We start from the raw sequence: 25,113 nt of genomic DNA, 5'->3' as shown, positions 1-25,113 counted from the left end.
TTTTCCGTGGACGTGTTAAAACTCAAATGTAAAGAGGGTTCAGTGTTGAGCGTTTTTAGGCAAATTGAGGTTCAGATGAGCACACAGTAGCATAAACTGATATTACATCACAGTGCAGCCCAACTTCAGCTAATAAATATATTCCCTCAGGGTTTTTTTGTTTGTTTTTTTAACCCCAGAGGGAATATCCACTACTGAAGCACTACTACTGGAACAAGAACGCAGCAGTAACGCACATACAGGCTGCCAGACACCATTAAGCAACAAGAACAGGCGAAGAAAGCACTGTAGCTACCAGGGATCAGACTGGTAAGGTCTGTATGGAGCTGTGACATTGCATGCTGCTGTACTCACAGGAGAAAATACACAAATATCTGCCACAAATATAGCATTTCAAGTAGTCTGGGGTGGAGGGTGGGTGAAATGATCATCCTTAATATGAATCATGCCAAGTCCAAGAATACAAAAGACATATTCCTAAAATTAGTGCTATAAACTCTTGAAGAGTTCTCTGCAGTTTAGTGATTCACATGAAACAAGCCTCGGAGCAGCGGTCCAAATGTTCACTAATAACCTTTAAAGTCACCCCCAAAATGTTCCCCCTTTGTTTTAGTGTAAACAAATTTAGGTGCCCAGTGAAAATTACATCCATGAGACACCCTGAAATAGCTTAAGAAAAAACAAAATGATTAAACAGTGAAAAGAAAACACGACATCACATCTCCTCTGGGCTCAGAGGTTCAGAAATAACCCAGTTAAATTACAGGAAAACGGACGAGCAGCACACAACCCAGACTTAAGACAATTACACTTTTCCCCCCTGTATAATTAAAAAATCAAACCTATTTCCTGTCATTTATTGGTTTGTTGGTTACACATTTTATTTATCGTTAAAGGCAAAAATAGAACACTAAACTGCCTGAAAAGTTTTGCCCTCCCTCTGGGAGCGAATCAGACGTCCTGATAGGCTGAATCTGGCACCAGGCTGTAACCTTAGATAATCTATTCTGTGAGCTTCAGCCAAACCTACTGCTTCATTTGTCTGTGTCGTGTAAAACTGTTCATGTTTTGATTTGCAGTAAAGTCAGAAATTCCTGTCTTCATTTATGTGAGTTCCTTGCTGCGCAGAGAGAGAGAGAAGACTCTAAATGACTAAATATGTTCAGCAGAACTTCCTGCTGAGCTCACAGCCACGCCTTGTTTGTCTTCCCCTCTGGATGTAAAGGAGGAAATGGCTGCGTAAACTCAAGCTCCGCTCTGAGACCAGCACTGACCGTCGGGGAAGGAGAGGATGGGGTGGACGCCAAGATCCAGCCTTGACAGGCGCTCCAGGGTGGGCAGCTCGTACTGAGGGTCCTCTCTGGGGGTGGGCCAGCCACCGCACATCACACAGCTGGGGTTAACCCTGCAGTTACACTGGATGCAGCTGCTCCTCGGGGCCTGCCAGGAGGACAAACGAGAGCGGTTGCAAATCATTCACAGCCAAGCTGTGATTATTAATAATTCAGCGGCTTCACCGACACGGCCGTTAAACACTTATTGAGTGAGTCATGCCAGAAAATGTTCTGCTCTTTAGAGCCGCTGACGTCATGCTCCGTGTGCCTGCTTTATGTCTATTCCCCCCATTTTTAAAATTGCTCTATTATTAGTTCTGCTGGTACTTTAGTGAAACTTTCTCTTTTAATAGATACAAAAACAGAACAGACTGCACCCGCTCCTTAAGCTCCTTGTTGAATTGTATCTAGATTTTCTTCTTTTCCATTGACCTTGTGTATTTTATTCTATTTTTTCCTATTTAGCTGTGCCATTTTTTTCATACTGAGCCATTTCAGTTTGTGTTCCACTCCATTTAAGCCAGGCTGTGTTTAATGAGTTTGGTCCTCCTACTAGAAAAAACCCCATATAATCAGACAATACCTATTAGAATTTGTAAATCACTGGTGTTCAAAAGTTCCTCTGCAGAAAATGTCCTCCATCTCATCTGAGATATCAGCTCCTATTTTGATTATGTTTTGCTAGATGAACGCGCGTGGACGTATCTGACACCGGTTTAGTTCGCTGTACTTTGTCCCACAGAAATAATCAGTGTTTCCTCCTCACTACTGAAACCAACCATATTATTACACACTAATATAGTACTTTAAAGAAGCTGTGGTAGTGCCTCAAGCTTCTATGCTATGATTTAGGGAGTTTCCTGGTGTAAAATCAGGTGGTCTCTGAGCCACTTAGTTTCACTTTTGCCTTGTGATGTGCTCCATGATGAACAGATCATCACCAAACTGTCCTGAATCAGTGGAAGACGATGAGTCCACAAAGTGATCGACCTGGGGCTTCGATAAGGAGGGAACATAAACCAATCAGGTCAACACTGTAAATACTGACACTCTGTAAACATAAAAGTGGGGTTATTTATAACTAATCATGAAATGATTAAGATTATTTTTCACCACATCGTAAAAACATGTTAAAAAAAGCTGTTTTAGAGGCACAGCATTTTAAAACGACAGCTGTGAACGATTTGGATTTTATAATGTGAATAGTTGTTTAATGTAAAACATGCATTAAGCTTCTTATGTCCTGCTGAACTGACAGGATTTTCTCTCTTTCTGAATCATGTGGTTCACCATGCTTTGATTTGAAGGACCTTTTTGTTGTTTCTTTGAAAGTCTGGTTTTTTTTCCTTTTTAAAAATATTGTTTATAAAAATAAGCAGGAGAAATATGACTGCATAATTGTAGTAGTATTTTTAAGTTTAAAAGCCTCAACACATTTAGAGACTTAAAGTCACACTCAGTCTCCCAGAGAGTGGGGAGGGGTGTAAACAATTAGAGAAACGTTTCTATTCCCCCCTCAACTAAAACTTGTGAGTCGTCACATGGGGCCATTACTACCCTTTGTTGTTCGACTCTGAATAAAGATGCCCTACTTTCCCCATCTCTCGTTTACTCAGTTATTAGGTCACGCACGAGCCGAAGAGTGAAGCCTAAAACACTAGGCGCTGTCTAGCAAAAAGCCCTTTCACCGCTCTTAAATGTGCAAAACTGAACATTCAGCATGTTCGCGCCGTTTCCACAAAGACTCCTTCACACGCGTGTGCCCTTGCAGCTTCTTTCAAGTGAAACTCAAGAATAATCACACAGAGCAGAAAACTCACCTTGCCGTTAAGGTTGGGCACAGTGTTGGGCTGAATGAGTCGCCGCCGCCGGCAGCTGATTAGCGGCCGCGTACGTGCAGCCACGCATGTGCTGTCGTAGGCCGACGGCTGCTGGTGCTTGGCGTCTGTGCTCTCTGCCATCCTACAACACGGAGAGAAGATTTAGCACCTGTTAAAAGCTGGCGTGCTCGTAGCTGTGAGCGCATCTCATTAGCTTAAAACTCATCAATGTGACTTTAGCTGCCAGATGTGCTACACCTCAGAGATAGCAGACTGTACTAGCAGCTGTACAGTCTGTATGATACAGTGCCCAAAGTATTATAAACTTTGCAAAACAAAAAACTGCAAATATTTAAAAATAAATAAATAAATAAATAAATCGAAATCACTGAGCACATCAAGCATCCTAAACTCTGGATTCAGGCTTCAAGACAATAACAAGACATGTGAGCTGACCCTATGTGACAAGATTACAAATAACCATCTGTGAGGACCATTTGCACACTCTTTCCCGTGTTTGGAACAATACTTAATCCAATGTATTATAGAGTCTGAATATTTCAGGATGTAACTTCAACAGTTTCCACACACAAACATTGGACACACAATTCAATACATTGTCCTATGATACCTTTTTATTATAATTAATTCAAGTCAACTGGTGCCCCTTCAGAAACCTTAGCATGAACCTACACAATAAAAATTTACCTTGGGATGCCGTTGTAGCACCATACGAGTGGGTTGAAATTTGGTGCATTTTCAGAGCAAATCAATTCTACACCCACTCCAAGTGACAAACCCACAGGTTCAGGAGCAAAACTGCACCAATTTTAATGTCTATGATGTAGAGGCACATAAACAAGCGTTCGCTACAGAAAACTTTATCCAAAATACACTTTTCACAGGTCAGTATGTGATAGGAGATTTCTTTTGTGTTAACAGAGCTTAAATGTAATTTTCAGGGCTGACAATTTCTTGTAAATATCACCTTTACTTGAAAAAGAGGAAACTCCGATTCACCCATCGACATTTAAAGAGCCTGTATTTAGCAAATTATTCAAAGCATGAAGGTAAAATTTTGTACTGCTTCATTAAAATCCACTGAAGTCATTACTGAAAGTAAAGCCGATTCTGTCAGGTGGCTTCCTATTTGGTTCATTTTAAAAGGAATGACTTATTAACAACAGGAGATGGCCTGCTTTAGAAACCTTCATCAGCAATGAGGAAGCTGCCTGAGCACAGCGTGTAGGAGGCTGAGCTCACACGATTATTACTCACTTCATTCTCACAGAGGTCATTACAGTTAATTAAAATGAAACTAAAACCAAAACCAGGTGAAAAACAACCTATGCACACTTACAAAAACAAATGTTATGTAGATTTTTGTACAGAAGTTCACTGACATATATCTACAGGACTGTGTCCACTGACTGCGTGAAATGAAAAAAAAAAAATGACTGAAACTAATAATCAAAACAAAACCGAAACGGAGAAAATCATCCTGAAAACTAAACACAACAGAAACAAAAATAAACTAAATAAAAATCCCTGATTCAAACACGGGTGCAGTTCAACAAACTTTGCACTATTGAGCTGGAGGTTAAAGACTGTTTCATGTCTCATCAGGCGGCATCTACCAGCTACACTTTCACATTTGCTAAGAAAAAAATGAGTTCAGGGAAGCTGATGTTTAGAAGATGTGCCAGTTTTGTTTTTTTTTTTAAAAATGCAGTATTAAGACTACAAAAAACAAAAGTCACAGACAAAGCTTTGTCCATAGTGGATATTGTGATTGCGTGAAAAGCACATGAGACAAATATTATAGTTGGGTCCATTTATTACCACAGCAAAACACCACTATGCAAAGATGACTAACGTGGATGTTTTTCCAGCTGAAATGTCTGCTGTGAAAAAGGTTAATTACTTTTCTACTAATCACTCCAGCTAAAATCAGCATCTCTCTAACTGCAAATCCAAACGAAGGACTCCCCTCTCGCGTTTCCTGGAAAGGCAGCGAGCCTTTCCGAGAACTCAAAATGAGGTAATCATTAGCAGCTGTACCTGCTGAGGACGCCGTTGACTGGCTGCCCGTTTTGACCTTTCCAAGGGCCCGGCTCTGTGCTGCTGATATGGGCGGTGCCCGTGTGCTCCAGCCGTTCTGAACCGGCGTCCTGCATCGACAGATAAGACCAAAACCAGTTAGACTACACCTCGTGTTAACTGGCAGGCTGACCACGCTGAACACTCAGGCAGCCGGCGGTATTTCAGGAAACTGCATTAGAGACAAACTAAATCATCTTGGTCCTGTGGCCTTGAATTATTCAGTCCAGATTTGGGCTAAGGCCTTCACTCTCCCAAGGCTTAAACCATCAAGATAAAAAACCTGAAGCACTTTTTCCGCAAGCTTTTACACAAGTGAACAGTTTCATGATTCCAGTCAACCTTGTCTCATTTCACAAACATCTGCTCCACATTTCTCTATCATTTCAACTCAATAGCTGAGCATGTGTTAATTTGTACTTTACGTCTTTGCAACATTTTGATATTTTTATTTTAAACAGTTTTTTTAAAATCTTGTGTTAAATATGTCAAGTATAATGAAACATGCTACTATAAACAACTGCCATTTATATAGCAGCTTTGCTATCAAATCGGATTACCTTAAAGACAGAAAAACATTTAATTTAATGAGGTTCAACATGCAGCAGAGCAAATGTGCACCGCTGCAATGGGAGGCTGCACAGCTGCAGCTGAACAGACATAAACAATTTAAACACCCAGACAGGCCGACTCATCAAGAGAAATTATTTGGATCTGAGGGTTAGGGAGCTTTTTTTCCTTTCTAAACTGCTTTGATTCGGTCAGACCTGAGGAACAGATAAGAACACAATTTCCCGTGAACACTTAACATTTCATTTCCACCTGTGTGAAAACAAACAAGCTCAATATTTCAGTCATTCTCAGGGATAGACTAAAGCAGAGCTGCTTATATTTACCCACTAACACTGCATCCGAAGATCAAAGTGCTGAATAAAGGCTACAACTAATATTAATTCATTAATATTTATTTATCTTTACATTATACACTTGAGCCAAGAATGAATGGGGTTATTTATAAGAATTGATGAAGGCTAAAGATTTTATCTTGCACCATTTTCTATTTGTTGGAAGAACAAGAAGAAAATTTTGTAGCCTTACTGCTGTCTAATTTTGTTTTTGTATTCTTCCCTTTGTATTCACAAAAAACTGATCTGAGGCTCGCCTCTTACATAAATCTTTAAACTCATCTTCATTCAAAAATAATCCCTTTGTTAAGCTTTCAGTTCATCTCGGTTCATCCTCCGTCTTAAACAGTTTCAACTTATTCTGATTAGTTGCACATCTCAAAAATAAGGTTTGCACAGTTGGTGGGTGGAGCTCGTGCAACTTGCAGCCAGAGCTGTGTACCTGAGATGATGGGATCAGCCTTGCTAAGTAAGAAAAGGGGGGCTATGAAAACCGTGTCAGCGGTTGTATTTTAATGCAGGCAAAATGTTTTTCTAAATCAAAAGAATATAAAAATAGTAAAAATTGCCATTTTAACTGATAACAGTCTGTCTAATCTATCCAAGATAGTGGCTGGGTTGATTAAAGACAACCTCTGTCTTGAACTGTTTACTGCTTTATGAGACTTAGACTCGCAGGGATTACTCGTGCATACAGTGACCTCATTTTTTTTTAAATGTTTGTCCTATTTCATGTGACCATGTACAAATGTAACAATACATGTGACAGAAATTATGTAACAACAATAAAAAGGTCAACAAAAAGAATAAAAACAATGGTTTTAAGCCACTAGCAGCTACTGTTCTATTAAAACGACATTTTTTAAAGAAACAAATCTGTTTACCTGAGTGTTTACAGGCTCTGCTTTTACTTCTGTCCCACCTGCAAGCACCCCACTTGGCGAAACACCTCCCAGCTCTACTGAGCCCTGAAAAATCGAGAGATGAGAGTTATACTTTCAATTCAAAGATAAAGAAATTAATACAAGTTAAAATGCATCACAGAGCTTCTTCATCCTACAGTGTCAGTGGAAATACACATAAAAGGACTCTTTTCTGATTTTATTACACTTGATGGAAGACTTTTCTGCACATCAGAGAAAAAAAAAAAAACTAAAATGCACAGACGTGTCTAATAAATGGAAGGACCGACCTTGCTGGCGCGGATCTGTCTGTAAATGTCCGTCTGCTGCCGGATGCGGTACTCCAAGTCCGAGATGTGGGCCTGGAGCCAGTTCCAGTGGCTGATGATGGCAGCTCTCTCCACGGTGTAGCGGCTCTCTGCTCGCTTCCATCTGCAGGGGGGGGGGGGAATGACACGAATGTTTAAGTTATGGTCAACAGAAGATACTCTGGGTGATAGTGATTTATGTCACGTGTGTCCAGATCAAACTACTCTTCACTAACTTTGATCTGGCCAGCAGATCACTTTAGGTTCTATTTATTTGAGCCAAACCAGCTGTAGCAATGGTTTGAATTCCACAGACACATTGAACTAGACAGACAGGCACACCTAAAAAAAAAAAAAAAAAAAAAAAAAAAAAAAAAAAAGCCAACAAAGAGAGAGAATACAGAGAATACAACAAAAAGGAAGGTTTATGCTGCAGGCAGACAATCTGAACTGAGGCGTCAGGACCTCTGATGGATTTCGATCCACCAGTCTGAGGAGATGAGCCAGGCAAAAAAACCCAGTGAAATCTAAAACCACGTTCTTATAAGCTTCCTTTTATGTGATGCTGTATCTCTCACCATTTTCTCATCTCCCTTTTAGGACTCTATCATATAAATAAAGTTCTTATTTACTACTACATCTTTACTGCGAGTAAATGCCCTGTGTTAGCCATGTGTCTTAAATGTGCTGTTATTTTGGTGTTTAAATTCACACATATGCACAAAGATAAGGAACAACCAATAGCAAGGAAGAGTCTCGAAGCTGATGCACTGAAAAGAGTCAAATCAAAGTACGGAGGAGCTGAGGGGGGTTTCAAAAGGCTGCAATGTACAAGTAGTTTTTTTTTATGTTTGTTTTTTTAAGTACTTTGTTTTTAATGAAACTTTCTACACACCTTGTTAAGCCTTACAAACATATGTGCAAGATCAAAGTTAAAGATTAATCATTGTGCTTTGATTGCAAGGTCTAATTCAGGCTTGTGAAACAAGCGAGTTGCTTTCATGGTCTTATCTTGTTCAATTGTCCTTAGGTTGGACTGGGGTGGGGGGACAAAAACAAACTAATTTCTTTTCACAAAGGTCAAATTAAATAGAAACACCAATGAAAAACAACTTTATATCTAAGGCTGTAATTTTAAATAAAGAGGACTAAACAGCCTATGAAGTGAAACAACATATTTATCTCACTGAGATCAATTACTCATCCTGTCCACTCAACTGAATTGTGGTGAACTTCAAACTCACATAATCTTTATTTATTGAGTTTTCTCATGTAAAAATCCCCCAACCTCACACCAGGAAACAACTTGATAAGCAGCATGTTTTATTATTGCAGTTTGATGTTCATAGGTCACATGTAGGTTTTAACACAGCCAGCTGATGAAGGCTCAAAACATATCAGACTATTGTGTGAAAAAGAAAACACACCTAATTTACTGAAACTGTGGGACAGTATTATTTTCTTTTATAAAGGATGTTTCAGTGTACACTCTGCTACTAAAGGAGGTAATAAAGGAAGCACTGAAGCACCCTTCCTTAGCATTTAAGGAATTCAAACAGCTTTTATTGTGTCTGCCACACAGACACCTCCAGGTCATTTCAATCAGCAACCTTCATAAGAAAAAAACGACCAGTCGGCATCAGCCCTCATCTCGCTGGGACCCAGTGTGGACTTTAGTGAAGCTCCACTTATTTATGCAACCGGTCTTCAACTACAGTTATTAGTCTGTTCCCAGTTTATATAAGTACTTTCCGGTGTTTTACTGAACTATTATTAAACACTAAAATTGATTATTTGGAGCATTTCCGCTGTCAGACTGCAGAGGTCAGTGAATCAGCGTTATAGCAGAGCTCCCAGCAGTGGCAGCTGCAGGCAGCCTGGAAAAGCATTAGAGTCAAAAAATAACATGATTAGGCATGCATTATAAATATGTGGAGAAATTAAAAATTAAAGAAAAAAAAGAACTGGGGGTTTCCACTGCAGGGGTATGCTCTGTGAGAAAGGAACGAGTGCCAGCTGAGAGCAGGGTACTCCATTTTACCAGTATGACACACAGAATGGCCATTTCAAAGGCAGACATGAGAGGAAAATGTCTGCTCCTGCACAGTGCGGAAGCAACCACAGAGGGCGCCATTTCTTCCAAAGACAGGGCCGCAGAGGCTGTGGATGAACAATGAAGGTAATGACTCAGATAGCAGACAAAGATAGACCTTGCACTCCCTCTTTTTCCTCTCTTCCCCACACACCCTAACCTGTTTTCAATTTCCAGAGCCTCCACCAGGGCAGAGGTAGATGGGAGAGAAAGACAAGGGAGATGGGAAGGGTCGCTCTGGCAGTCTGGAGAGGAACAGACAGGCCTTAAAAGCAAATCTACAGGGCACAGGGTGCAGGAGGGGGGTGGGGCTGGGTGCAGACGCTGGAATAACCAATAATCCAACCAAGAATCCTGCCTTACTGAGGTGCTGAGCAGAAACAGAGCTCCTCTGGCGGATGACGTCCATCACGGAGCCGATCAGTGCAATCAGAGACATTCCGATTTCTTCCTTGACACATCTGCTAGTCTTATGTCCCCGTTCACTACGACATAGTATGGAGGACAATGCTGTAAATACAGCTGCAGTGTTTCCTGCTGGCACTACTTCCTGTTGCTGTTCCACACACACACACGCGCGCACGCACGCACGCACACACGCATGCACGCTGCTGTAATGCACCCAAACACACCCATTAGATCAGTTCCATTTAGTCCCTTTGAATTAGAAGTATCAAACATGAGACCCAGGACCTAAAGCCAGCTCACCAAAGGGTCCAAATTCGGCCTACTTGATGTCGACTGCAGTAAAGGTACTGACTGACATTCTGGAGAGTCTTGCACGCAAGTACAATTGGTCCTCTTATAATCATTAAAATAATTTGTCTGTCTTGCTTTACTTAGCACAAGCATCAAGTTATATGCACTTAAGGTAAAGAGGGGTGTGTCAAACTGCCACGTCATTTCATACAGTATTTCTGAGCCACGTGAAAGTTCAGCAACTATTACACAACATAAAAATCTGTTAGAAACTGCAACCAAATAAATTTTAAACATTCTCCAACTGTGACAATCTGAAGTCAAAATCTTGTTTTTAAGCTCTGAGCAAAGGACATCACAGCTAGTAGATGAGCCTGATATGTAATGTATGTAAAAGAGAGGCCTTTCACATACAGTTTTTAAACAGCCCTAATAAAAGAACATTTCCTCCAGATATTTTCTGTACTCAAGAATTCAAGAGGGCACACAAGCGCTGTTAAATATAATAATAATAATAATAATAATAATAATGATGATGATGATGATGATGGGTGACTTATCCAACCCTTTATTCTTCTAGTGTCTGTAACTTTGAAAATATTGATAGCATGAAAGTAAAATTTGGTATGTGTTCATTAAATATGGTTATTATACAAAGATCAGCAGTCACATAAAGACAGCCAAACCACCAAGGCGAGTGAGGATACATCAGCTCCTTAAAAGCAGAAGCAAAACATCACACACATGATAAGGAAAGGCTGAACGGGAATGAAGAGCTTCAGTCCTTAGGACACCTCATCAGCACTGACAGACAATATCCCAGGTAAGTTAAAATAATCCACTCTGAAAGTGCAGAACAACCTAAAATCAGATAACAGAAGAGAAGCAACAAGAGCTTCAGCTGCAGTTTACAAAAGCACAAACAGAGCGATCATTACAAGTCCAATGACCTCAATCACCAGGGTGACTGAGGAGGTTGAGAAAGAGGAGGGGTCAGTTAGAAAGAACCCACTACTATCACCCATTCTTTCTCCCAACGAGGAGCTCCTCCCCTCCTCTCTAATCAGGACAAATTTTCCTCCCCCCTCAACTCCCACATACACACACAAAGTGCCAGCAGCAGCCGCTTCGGTGGCCGTTTTCTGGCTGTCAGCAGATTCTCTATTGTGGTGCTTCTCTGGATGCAGCACATATGTCGTCTATAACATAGTGACCCCTTCAAAAACCACCATAATCGCTCAGTAACGCTGCCTCTCAGTAAAGCTCTCTCTCAAAAACCAGCAGGTCCTGATATCCCATCCGCTGGACACATGACGCTGCCTCATGTGAAAACAACCAGTTTTCCTATGGATGTTAATCAGGGGTGCAACAACCCGACATGTGGACCAGACAATGGTCCAATCTTTACTCAAAAAGGCTAGACCTGATATTCAGATTTGGTGTGCAGTAGTTTGGTAACAAAACGATGAGCAGTGCATAGGGATTTCTCACCTGCTAGTAAGGATGAACCAACCTGATATCTTAATCAGATGTTAGTATCCTGATCAGATATTGGTGAACTCAACATACTGACCTATTGGCTAATCTGTTTAATTCCTTTCCACAATGCACTTTTATCTCGTCATGAGGTAAGAGCAGCTAGCACAAGCGTTGCATAGAGGATGCCAACAAATGGGAGAGGAAAAAAATGCTTATCATACATGATGTGGTATAAATTACTTAAGTCACCAATTTATTTCTTGACTATATTGCATTATGCTTAACTGCTCTGTGTGTGTGTGTGTGTGTGTGTGTGTGTGTGTGTGTGTGTGTGTGTGTGTGTGTGTTCGATATAACGATATATATCGAATAACGATATAAAAACGTCTATCGTTTCATTTTACGCTATCGTTTGTTTCGTGGTGTCGCAAAATAAACTGTTTACGGCAATATTTTTTCATCGTTTTGATGGTCACTGTAGTGGCTATATTAATTTCTTAAAGTTCTCCCTTTCTCTTATATTTAATATAACCACACTACAGATGGACAAGCGCTTGTTTTTATGCGTTGTTGTTAGCAACAACGACGGTTAAACCACAACGTTTCCGCTAGTTTATTTTCCACATAAACCTTTCACAATAAAGCTCAAGATCCTGTTGAGACTTTTCAAAATAAACTGAATCACGTGAAAGATGCAGAGTATTTACGGATAAGAAGCAAAAAAAAGAGCCGCCAGGTGCTAAAAAAATAAACCTTAGACTCAAACGTTAGAACAGGCTTTTCCCCGCAGCACGCCGTGTAATAAATACTCAAAGAAAACGGTGGCCGTTACAACTTATGTCTAAAAATGTATAGTTTCATGCATCAGTTAAAACACTCGACTCTAGGTCCATGAAGCGCAGCTGGAAACACTTCACGCAAGTCGAGCTGCCCGAGATTCACAGAATTTACAGAAAATGTTACATTTTTGTGATTTATATCGTTATCGGACGATAGATGTCTTAATATCGGGATATGAGATTTTGGTCATATCGCACAGCCCTATGTGTGTAAGAACACAGATGACTCACCTGCTACAGACCAAATCTACCCAGACGTACAAATGAAGTAACCCAAAGCTAATGATGTGTTCTCACCGAACGTGAATAAACTTTTGTCCTGCATCACACAGTCTACCACTCAAAAGCCACCAGATGAGGAAGAGTACAACTGATGGATGAAATCTAGTTAATGCAACATACTGCCATGAAGTGCTTTCCCTGTACAGCAGCGAAGGGCTTTTGCGATGCAGAATGAAGCAAATTCTTTGCTGAAAATCTCACACTATGAGCGAGACATTTTTGTCTGCGGCTCACTTGTTTACTTTCAGGCCTGTACACAAGGCAGGAGGTAGAAAGACAATTTGATGGAGCAATTGCTGGGAAGCTATTATTGCAATAATATGCCAATATAATGAATTACATTTTATGCGCAGAGTAAGTAAAGCAATCTTTAAGCTGAACTCAATATTGTCTTACATATAAGTAATGATTCCCAGTGTCCTCCTCAGAATAGGGCTCTGCAGTTAATCTGATTTCATAATCATTTAAAACACGATTATCAGGATAAAAGCGTGTTCTGTTTTTGTCCTTTACTTTTGCCTCTCAAGAAACTCCCCACCAGGCTGTGGTGCGTTTAGTTCAATACACATTAACTTTGTTAGTTTATTCAATAAGATGGTAATCACAGTTCATCTGATTGTTTTTATAATTGTGACTAAGGGAAAATAAAAAATTCTTATGCTCTCACTACTGACCCGTTACTTGTGCCATAACCCCACAGTGAGGAATACAGAAACGCTGGTGGTGGATTAGAACAGAAGACACCTGAAGCCAAAGGTTTAAAAAAAATATATATATATGAGTGCATCCTCAACAACTATAATCATCTTTCTGACCACTAGCGCCACAGAGACCGTTTACTTCCTTTCCAAATAGAAACACAATTTGGTGAATTAACTGCATGTGGTTGTGTAACAGTTGGCAATTCTAATAACATGTAATCCGAGCCACCATGTTTTGGTTTATCATTTCGTCATTAAAAGCACATGTTGATTACAGTGTGTACAGGCATGTCTGCAGTATGAGAGGGGCTTCGACTGTATCACACTGGACTGCTGGACATTTTTTTAGAAATGAAGCTCACTAATTAATTCTCTTTTTAAACCCACAGGGGGAAAAAAGGTGCCACAAAGGACAGCAAAAATGTGTTTCCACCAACCACAGCCATGAATTCACCTGTGAAGCATAACAGCAAATTAAAAGCAGTATGAGAGGGTACTGAATGAATGTTTTACAAGATTCATCCCAAATAGCCTCATTTTTCCTCAAAAATGTTGAAAACAGAAAAGCAGTGAAGATGAAGCTGCTGTCATTCATGCTGTACTTCGAGAAGCACCTGATCAGGAAATGTAAAAGGTGATGAAAATTGTCCTTTCTTATGCTTCCTTTTATCACCACTATGTTTTAAAAGTTACACAAGCATTTAAAAATAAAAGCTGTCTGTATTTATGCTAAGCTGAAAACTGACAGCAGTCATCCCACTTTCTGATGCAGTGATACCTGAAGCATGCTGAAGGGAACACAAATAGAGAGGTTTCAAAACTAGAAACACATTTACTTCTTTGAAAAGTTAATAGAAAATATGAATTTGTGTATATTTGTTTTTTGTGGGGATCAGTGAAACTCGACAGTGTTAATACAACTGTAGTACGCATTGTTAGGTTTGTTTTTTCACTTTATCACTCTTACACAACAATACTTAAAATTAGTATAGGACAGACATTAACACAGACTAGGGATTTGTGATTACAGCAAGATTAATATGATTACACGCAGGAAAAACAGCAGCTTCAACTTAGAAGAATTAAGTGGATTTCCATGCACTTTAAATATAATTGAATTACATAAAGAAATATGAACTGAAGTAAAACTGCCACAAGCCTGGCTAAGTGTCATTTTGGACTATTAGTAAAGAAAAAAGGCAGATGATTATCTTAATCATCTTGTTTAATATAAAATTTGATTAACTGCACAGCCAAAGCACAGACAGAACTATTGTGCGTGTAAATAAAAGTCATGTCCACCCACGTCACCTGTGATCAGCTGCTTTCTGTGGCACTGATGCACAAATACAGTGAGTGCTAGTTTAAAAGTGTAGGTTTTATCTTAACTTTCTCCCTCCTCTTAACCCATATTTATGATCCGGGTCCAAACTGCATATTGCCATATTATTTAACAGCATCAGCGTCACACACACCCTTGACAGAGCGCCTCCCATAATCTGTAACTTTCCGTAAACTTATGATCTGACATGTGCTCCTGGCTCGCAGCCTGATTGGCAAGCTGTGTGTGGAGGTCAGAGAGGAGCTGGGTCATTGTACTTTTCTCTCTTTTTCATGCGAACAGCTAAATGTAGCACTATCAATATCTTCCAGGAGAGAGACAGTTTAAAAATGTGCACCCACACCCGTTCCAACTTGCAGTGATGGCTCGTTTTTTTTACCTCCACCTTCCTCTCAAGCAGTCTTCAGCAAATGCACACATTTGATACTCAACAGATGTGCCACAACTCCAAAGAGCAGTCATTTAACCTGAATGTTCATATTTTACTCAGGCTGGCAATAAAGAGAGTGGGCAAGTTAGAGCTGAACTGGAAGACTTCTTCCAGTTCAGGTCAGGAGTGTCAAATCTGACCCAGCGGGTCAAAAAATTCATTAAATGTACTGCTGTTCCTGCTGTTATACTTGGATCACTATTATTTAACCTTAACCCAAAAAAATACCTCTGCAAATGTTTCTCTATCATTAAATAAGAACATTATGGAGAACATTTACCAGGTCCATAAGACCAACTGAAAGATCTGCCTCAATTCACTTCCTTAAAAAAAAATTAAAATAAAATGTGCCAGGCAACTGAAGGCATGACAGGAAAGTGCAATTTTAAACATTTCTGTCATTCCTTGAGTCTAAAGATCAGGCTGAAAGGTTACAAAAACTTCCCATGTAATTGTTGTTGTAACTAAACAATAATAGTAACTTCTTTATGAGTGAAAGAATCTATGTAGGAGGTACAAATACTTTAAACTTTCCATATACTTCTAAATCCGGTGGAGTAACGCTGAAATCCCTAACCTAACCTTATTTTTAAAAATCTAATTATTAACTTCACTGCAGTTAAATTGTTTGGCACCACTGATTAAAAACAAGTACTTAATAACTGGAAATGTCAGAGTTTGTTATAATTAAAAAAAGAGAAAAATTAGTTTTTAAATTAAGAGGATTATTTTAAACTTTAAATAGAATTCACTGGTTAATTTATGCAAAAATAAAACACTTACTTCCAAAGTCTAAAATGACAGGAAAATACACAGATTTTTGGATAAGTGAGATTACTTTAACTTTAGTGACCTATGTTCAAGTAGAGCAAGGCTGAGCTTAACACTAAAAACTCTTTAACGTGAGTGTGCTCTAGTGTCTGAAGAAATACATTTTATATATGCAACCCGACTAGCAATGCAGAAGGAAGCTGTGTAGTACAAGTACGAGTTGCACTGTCACAAGAATTTGCATGAATATGTTTTCACGCTGGGACTCATCTGTTGCCAAGTATGTTTTACACTGCAGGAACTGTAGCTGACAGAACAGGGATTATAAAATTGATAAGTATTTAAAACCAAGAGGTTTAAATCAGTCAAATTCATTTCACTTTGATCCATCCATAAATGTAAGTGATTTCCACATCTGTCATTGATCTAAGGGACAGAGTCAGTCCTGAACACAGGAGCTATTTAAATGACACAGATTTTCAGGTACATTCACTTTTGTCTATGTGCAACTCCCTCATGTCAGGAGTGGAAATACAGTGTACAGGTCTAGGGCAGTGACCTGGGTGGGAATGAATCGGATTATTTTGCAGGGATTATGTTATCTGGGGAAATATTACTATTATAATACTTATGTTTATATTTCTTTATTTAGCTTTCTTTTCCTTTTATATTTCACAGCCTTAAGTGTACAGGCTAATTACCCCGAATGTACAGATAATCTGTAATCCTTTTCTTCTCTTTTTGTTTATATGTATAAAAGAAAAACTCTTAATAAAAAGACAGTTTAAATGACACAGGTTTCAAGTTTCAGAGCTCTAATGTACAAATTACAAATAAACTACATCGCTGAGAGGTAAAATAAATTAATATTTAATTTGTGAAAGCACAAAAATAAATACCTTCCTGCAGAAATACTCCACAGTTACATTTCTCTGTTTATATCCTTTCTAGATCATTATCACACATTCCTCTGATAATAACTGATGTAGATGGAAGTCAAATTATTTATTTTGTGCGAAACAGAAGTGAAACAACACATCAAACACACCGTGCACTTACAGCCTGAAGCAGTAACCCCAAGTTAACACTGAAAGCTGCGAACCACCATCGCAATGCCCACGGGGACTGGGGTTTTTAGTTTTGTCAGGACAGGTAACTACTACAAAGAAAGCCAGTACAAAGCTTCATTTGTACTTCAAAAGCTCAGATTTAAGTTGGACCCTCCAAAACATCTCTGCAGGACTATACAAGGTGGTTAAAGCTGCAGGTACCAGCCCTGTGTCAAATGCAGTTTAGGTTAGCTATCATCTAAATGTGAACAGACCAGTTCAGGCATCCTACAGCTCAAAGCAGGAAAGATTTAAGACTCTGCTACTCAATCTTTTTAACTCTCTTTGGAATTAAAGGGATGGTGAATTATTATTTTGTTTTAATCATAAAATCCAATTTTTCACCGCTTAGCATTTTTAAGACTTGCAGTATTTGTGTAAGTATGCAAACTATGAGGGAAAATGAATCCAACCAACCAAACTACACTACTAAAACTCCCATAACTTCCACTCTCTACCATACTTATATTGATACTTTGAAGTGTGACCTCTGAATCGCGATAGCTTTTTTCAATTATGCTTCACAACCAGCAAGCCATCATTCATACTATGTAACAAGAACAGAGAAATTAAAGTTAGCAGCTGTCATTTTAGTTCTTTGTCCTCCTGTGCGAAGGGTTTTCAAACACATTAAATAATAAAAAGAGCTGAAAACTATCCTAACATTGACATTATTTTCTTCAGATATAATTGATGTGCCAGGGGTGAGCTAGCAGCTGGTCAGGCTCATCTTTTCATAGGAAGAAAACTGAACAAGGCAGGCCGAGGCAGGGTGTGGGGCAGGAGAAACTAGAGAGGGCAAATTCAACCAGAGAGCTGCAGCAGCAGCAAGTCATTACATAAAAGAGGAGGGTTATGTAACGACTGTGGGTTCGTGTTCAGGAACTCAGCTCGAGCTAAACGCATCCAGATGTGTCAGAGCAGGACAGGAACGTACACAGGGGCTCGCATACATCCGTAAATACACAGACATGGAGGAATGAGTATGGGGACAACGTAGCTGAGCAGCTGAGACTGCAGAGTAATGCTGAGCCATAAGCATGAAGGGCACGCTGTGGTCCCGGCCAAACTAGTCACCCTGATTCACAAGCAGAAGCAAGGTGGGCAGACAGTCATTTAACTGTCCCGATGCATTAGTATCATATGAGCAACATGTACTCCATCACTGAAGCACAGTTTGATCAACTAAAACATGCAAAGCCCCCAAACCTGAGTGCAAATACGCAGACGTTTTCATTGTTCTGTCTACGAGGCATTATGTAACATCTGAGATTTCCTGATGAGCGTTTATTGTTGCCTCAGAAACTAAAAGGAAAAAAAAAAAGTACCCACTCATTTCTCAATGCAGTGTAACAGGCCTAATCTAATGCATCCAAGTGATTCTGCAAATAGTTTATAAAGGAAAGCGGCATGGACAGACGTCACATTGACAGCCTGCACCAGATGCTGGCCAGTTGGCTGGCCCCCCAATCCTCTGAGATACGAGAAACCACGTCTACAGTAAAGACAGCGATGATGGGATTAGCTGTAAGTAATGCAACGCATCCAAATAGGTTATTTTACACAACGCTGTCAACTCGGCTGACATTAAATAATTGAGGTGCTGCTGGCCTGAAGAAGACAACATTACATTGTGAGTGTAGTGTTGAGTGGTACCAAGCTGTAAGCCAGTAATTGGTAACTGAGACAAAGTGCCAGTTGTGAAAATGTGGCTTCATGGTTATATGTACATAAACACACACACCTTATTTCCAGGAAGACGAACATGTTCACAAAGGGAGCTAAGGTTTCAGAGCCGCAGGGCTGGGAGCTAAGAAACCAGTTTTTTGGGGTTTTTTATTTTTTAAATATACTGAATGAACAGCTACACAATGTCCGTGTTCTTCCTTGATTACAGAAGAGGTTTTGGCCTTCTATCCCAAGGAAAATCACCAGGCATGTTATATGTTTTTTATATATATATATATATATATATATATATATATATATATATATATATATATATATATATATATATATATATATATATATATACACACACACACACACACACACACACACACACACATATATATATATATATATATAAAGAAGTTTGACTTTATGTGGTTTTATTTTACTCACGATCAATGTGACAAAAAAACAAAACAAAACAAAAAACAGGAAAATGCACAGATGACTTAGGAAAACACCAACTTACTGCAAACCAATTACATTGCATACACCTGTAGTCGCCCTCCAGAGGCCAATTTTGAGCCAGATAAATTAAAAGTTTTATATTGCATTTTTTCTTAGCAGGTATCACCATGAACAAAAAAATACAGAATTTTCCTCTGCTTTGAAAATGTAAAACTTGTCATGTGTAATGTCTTCAAATTACCAGCTGTATATTTTAGGGGCTTTTCCAAGATCAAAATTTGTCTTTGGCGGGTGAGCATAAGCATGTTTAGAATCCACACTAGGCCTAACGATTGCTCCAGCTAAGTGATATCAGTCTACTCTCACATTTTACACCAAACTAGTGCAGACCCACACTACTTTGTGGGGGTGTAATTCCTCTTACTTTGGTTGTTTGCCTGTCTGGCTAATGGTGGGTGGCTGCATAGCACCTTAGAGCCAGCAGCTAACTGGTGTTGGGCATTAATAAAACACTAATATTTAGTGTAAACCCACTATTATGTGCATTGCTGACTACAAATATATAACAGTATTTAAACACCTGTTTACTGTGAAGTTACAGCCACTCATCTGCATTCAAGAGAGGCACTTCTGTCTGTCAGGGAAGAAGCTAACTACTATCAATTAAAACAAATAGTTTAACCAACTAGCATTTTGAATAGTGAGAGCAGCAACCCTTAGTCATGTAGTCCACTGGTTTGTGCAGGCACAAATGGCAAAACCAAAACTTCAAGGCACACCTGTACTCTTATCTGCTGTTCATTCTTTTTTGATATTGTAATGCGGCTTCTGACAGCCCAACCTGTACCTCAACTCCATCCCTGCTTCTGATACTTTAACCCAACCCAACTGTCTTGTGCCTTCTGGTTCAAATTCAACACTCTTTAACTGGCAGATATTTCGTTTCCAAATGCCTCGTCAGCTAGCTTGACATCATGGTGGCATTAACCAACACCTCACTACAGATGCCACACGTCAGTTGAGCCCTGTTGATATCCCCTCTCACTAAAGTCGCAAGACAGGTAGCTTTCATGTACTGATGCAACAAATGAATTAATACTTAATTGTTGTATATCACAGCAACATATGGTTGTCACAAATCCTGTAGCACACTCATACTTACCTAGAGCACACTACTTGGGAACCACAGGTGTTAACGTTTCTTGAGTTCAATTAATCTATTTATATTTCCACAATCTGTTAAATAATCATGATTTATCTAAAAGAACTGAAATTTGAATGTTTATCTATAATCAATCCAAGGTGAAACCAATTCTTTGTTAAGTTGAAACTTGATAAAATTTCAAGTAATTCAGGCTAAGAGCACTCTGCTGCCCTCAAACACAAAGCTTAACTAGTTGCTCTCAGGTTAAGGTCACATAAATGAGTGGAAAAACGACACTTGTTTGTTTAACACATCTCCTGACCTGTAGGCCCTAAGCTTGCTTCAGTAAGGTTAACATTGTTAGCCAATGATTGATTAGTGATCTTCTCTGAGCAAAACAACATTTAGAAACAGTCATACACTCACAAGTTCTGATGTGTCATTTACCATACAGGTTAAAATCCAGCGTTTCACAGAGTGGAGGGAAAAAAAACTGTAAATACGTGTACAGATTTCCACAGAGACGTGCTTGAATTCACTGAAGAGTTAGTGCTTGTTAAGAGTGACTAAGGCTCCAAGAAGCCGTTGCTGCTTCACAATAAAAGCCTTGTGATGGCTGGTGGCTGGAAAGCTTTCATGGTAAAGCAGCAACAAGACATATCATGTTGGCTATAACAGAAGATTAACTGAAGCAGATGAAGAAAAGATGAAGCCACTGTTGGGAATTTCAGCTGATTATTACATGATGATTGGTCCCCTTTAGAGAAAGAAATCACTGAATGTAATGAGCTCAGTATGAGTCATTTACATCATGTCTAAAGAGCTAACTGAGCCCAACACGTAAACTCAAATAATACTTCAGGTGCTTGGTGAAAAGTGCTTTTGATCATCATTACTTGGGGAAATTCAAGAGATGCCTACATTATAATGGGCCGAGTTAGAGCTAAAAGAAAGGGTTAAGTTGATCCACCAATTTGCCTTGACGGCCTCTAATTAAACCAACCTTTCCATACTGTTTCCTCTGCCTGGCATTTTCACTGACAAGATGCAACTATCAGCTATGAGTTCACAAATAATACAGCCATCTAAAATGTCACAACTTCCCATTTCTATCACCATGACCCTGATGACCTCCTGGCAAACCGTATCCACTACTGAAAACAAAGGAGACTGAATTAAAAAACAACTACAAAAAACACAAAACCCTGTCGTAGTATTTTTAAGAACATAACTTTGGGAACCCCCTGCAGACATGACAGCTTTCACTTTCATTACAAACATGCAACTCTGAACTGCCATATTCACCCTTATTACCTAAATGACTACTACTAGTACTACTACTTTATACAGGCATTTTAAAAGGCATTAGAGAACTTCTTATCCTGGGTTTTAACATATCTTATTTAATTTTCAATTTTGCTTAATGTTACTTTCCCCAATTTTCTACCTTATTTTTTTAACACTTTTATTTGTCTTGTTTTATTTGATCTACATTTTTAGTTATTCTCTATATAGTTGAATCAATTATTTTATTTACATTTATTTTCCACTTTAATTTTTTAACTTATGTTTTATTTATCTTGCGTATCATATTTATTTAGTTTTCTTAATTGATTTGCTTCTTTTTGTGTTTGAACAAGACAGAAATTGTATAAAGTATATTTATAACTTAATCAACATATTCTCGCCCCCATTGAGCTCCACAGAAAACATTCAAAAACCATTTGCTCCAAAACTGAACCCCTCAGTCATGTATGCTAAGGACACAAGTTTCTTGTTACGTTATGGAGTTATTTAGGTCAAAGGTCTAAAGTCAACACTGGAAAGGATAATAAAAATCAGTGATCTTAACTGCTTTGTTAATAATCTACCCAATCTTCAACAGGCCAGTAACTCCATTAATGCTGCTAACACCACCTGCTCTACCCCCCCCCCCCCCACACACACACACACACTTTCCCCAAATCTAATGACACAGAAAGACGTTCTCTGATGTGAACTTCCCATGAAGTACATGCACAGGCCACCCTCCCGGCTGAGGGAAACCTGACGTCACAACAGGCAGCATGTTAAAATATAAAACTCACACCTTCTGCAAAAACCACCACCACCCCTGCAGTTCTACGTTCCTACTAGGTTTCAGTTTTAAACCAAAACAGTGACGTGCTCTGTGGGTGCTCACTTTTTCGCCCTGCAAATAAATACAACGCTTGATTTCAGCTCAGGCCCTCTCAGGAGGCAGCAAGTCCATTCGAGCCGGTTCGTTCTCCACAGGACAGCACCCACACAACTACACACGCTCTCTCTCTGGGTGAATCGTACCTCTTACCCCTTCCTGGGGTTTTACCCAACAACTACTGAGGCAGGCTATGTGGTTACAATTGTCACTAGCACCTGGAATGGCATAACAGAAAAACTGTAGCAAGAAACTTTCCCTGGAAATATAGGGACTGAACAACTCCCAGCACCATGAAATGTCAGAGTACTGTGGCTTTACCAAACAGTGCAGCCAAATTTTAAATGAATCCTTCTGTGGAGCTTCTGTATAAAACCTTTTTCCAACATAAGACTTCTTTCCCTCAGTGTTCACCTCCAGTCTTTGAAGGCTCTAACCAGCTGTGTGCTTGTGTACAAACTCCCTGACAGCCTGATGTCTCAGAGGGTGACTTACATTTTGACATGCCGCTGCTCAATGTCCACTCGGGACAGCTCCTCCTCCTCCAGGTCAGAGTCCCCTCCAGAGCTACTCTCTGTTACATCAGAGTCAAAGGCGCTTTCTGCTGAATGAAGGTTGGCTGAGCCACTCAAATACAACCTCTCCAGCTCCAAGGGCATCGAGCCACTTTTCAGGAAACGACTCAGACCGTCCCGGTTGTTTGACGAGTGGCGCCCGGTCCTCCATGAAGCTGTGGGGGTTGCAGTCTCTGATTTCCGGTTGCTGCCTAGTAGCCGATTCAAGGCCGTGTCCAAGAAGCCACCCAGCTGCTGCTGAATGTGCCGCTCAACCTGCTTTGCCTGTACCACCTGAAGACGTTTGTGCAGGCGTCGCAGTCGGCTCTCGAGCTCGGCTTGGCGGCTGCTATTGATAAGAGTGCGTTCTCTTACATGAGCGTCAAGGCTATCTGAGGAGGAACCGCAGGGTATGGGAGGTGCAGGCGTACATGGCGGTGAGCCCTGCTGACTGCTGCCTGGCCGCTCTCCATCAGAACCCTGTGGCTGACTCGTAGGGGTATCTGGATCTGCTTCCTCCAAATTCGCCTGTTCAACTGGGTTAGGGTTGCCGCTGGTAAAGGGAGAAAGTGCAGCTGACTGAAGCACTGGTGGTTCGACATTTTGTCCATCTGTGTTTTGAGAAACCCCAGAGGAATGCCTCCGTTTGAGAGCTCCTTTCAAAGGGATGTGCCCTGTTAAGGTCGCCGTCAAGGTCTCAGAGTCAAAGGGCAGGTTCTGGGGCTGAGAGTCGGTGGCGGCGGGAGGCTTGTCGCCATTCACCGCGACCACACAGCCAGAGCTGGACATGGTGGCCAGCTTCTTGGCCAGGCCGTTGACGGGTGCCATGGGCTGGCCGCTTCCGTTGGTGCCGCCACTCATGAGACTTTTGAGCTGGCCGCCCGACAGTTCAATCGCCTGCCTCTTCCTGAGGAAGTCTCCGCTGCCGTTGAGCAGAGAGTTGGGCAGTATTCTGTGGCTTTTCAGCACAGACTGTTTAATGAGGACTCCTTGCAGCTTAATTGACTCCTTAGTTGAAGGGACAGGTGTCACATCCGGGTAAAGATAAGAAGCCACAAGTGGCTGGAGTTTGCCCAGGGCAGAGGCCTGGGACACAGAGTCAGATTGGGCCTGTGGCTGCTGCTGTTCCTGGTTACCGCCTCCGCCACAAAAGTCGAGGGGACACTCTTCGGAGGTGGCCTTGCACTTGGCGGGGCCGCTGCTGTGGATGAGGATGTTGCTGGCGTTACCGTTGTTCTCTGCACTGGCTGGTGAGAGACTCGAGGATGGGGCAGCCAGTTTGAAGCGGATGTGGTGAGCTTCGGCTGGGGCGTCGGTGAGAGCGGGCGCCATCGCAGCCATGCAGTGCAGAGGGACGGGCACCGCGGCCTGCTCCACTCCACCCGCTTACTGCCCCACCTGAGGACAGCCTGCAGGGACAAAAAAAAAACCACAGAAAAGAAATAAAAGTTAAGAGTCACCTTATGACCAAAAACCACCCATCATCAAATTCTGATACTATTTCACATGAGGGAGTTGTGTGGTAGATTTCCCATCAGCGCTTAAGAGATAATATTAGTAACCTTATACAGGGATGTGCCTCATCACAAGGTGTAAACAAACATACAGATACTACCTATGTTCATTTAAAACTGAAACCAGCAGCTCCATAAGTGTCATTTATATTCATTCATTCAAAATTACTCAGGTGAGGGAACCATAAGACCTGTTCTTGAAATATGAGAAACCATATTTGATGCAATAAATGCAGTATTTTAGTGACTGTGTTGAGCAACCAAGTATACACAAAAATATGCTTTATTCAAACCACTGCTTGCACAGTGAAATTTCTGTTGTCCACACTTCTTCTTCTATTATGATTATTATTATTATTATTGTTATAATAATGATATGAATACAATAATATTATTATTGCAACAATATAACAATAAAAACAACAGTAATAAGAAGAAGAGGGAGAAAAAGACGAACAGTAATATTTTAAATA

General features: G+C 40.3%; 1 protein-coding gene across 5 annotated transcripts in view; it reads right to left on the bottom strand.

The window, feature by feature from the left end:
• LOC120723045 (KAT8 regulatory NSL complex subunit 1-like) overlaps window positions 1-25,113 on the bottom strand; it is a 43,712-nt gene that overhangs the window by 8,458 nt on the left and 10,141 nt on the right. For all 5 annotated transcript variants that reach the window (XM_040014303.1, XM_040014304.1, XM_040014302.1 and 2 more), the window contains 6 exons: window positions 23,068-24,535; window positions 7,352-7,493; window positions 7,044-7,127; window positions 5,216-5,325; window positions 3,155-3,296; window positions 1,275-1,440 (listed from right to left, as the gene is read on the bottom strand). In XM_040014303.1, the coding sequence (XP_039870237.1) occupies window positions 1,275-1,440; window positions 3,155-3,296; window positions 5,216-5,325; window positions 7,044-7,127; window positions 7,352-7,493; window positions 23,068-24,467 (2,044 nt within the window). In that variant the 5' untranslated portion in view covers window positions 24,468-24,535. The remainder of the gene's footprint in view (window positions 1-1,274; window positions 1,441-3,154; window positions 3,297-5,215; window positions 5,326-7,043; window positions 7,128-7,351; window positions 7,494-23,067; window positions 24,536-25,113) is intronic.

This window comes from Simochromis diagramma, unplaced genomic scaffold, assembly GCF_900408965.1.
Source record: "Simochromis diagramma unplaced genomic scaffold, fSimDia1.1 OVJJ01000669.1, whole genome shotgun sequence".
NCBI lineage: Eukaryota > Metazoa > Chordata > Actinopteri > Cichliformes > Cichlidae > Simochromis > Simochromis diagramma.
The sequence above is the reverse complement of the archived record's forward strand: the minus strand, read 5'-3'. Positions and strand labels throughout refer to the sequence as shown.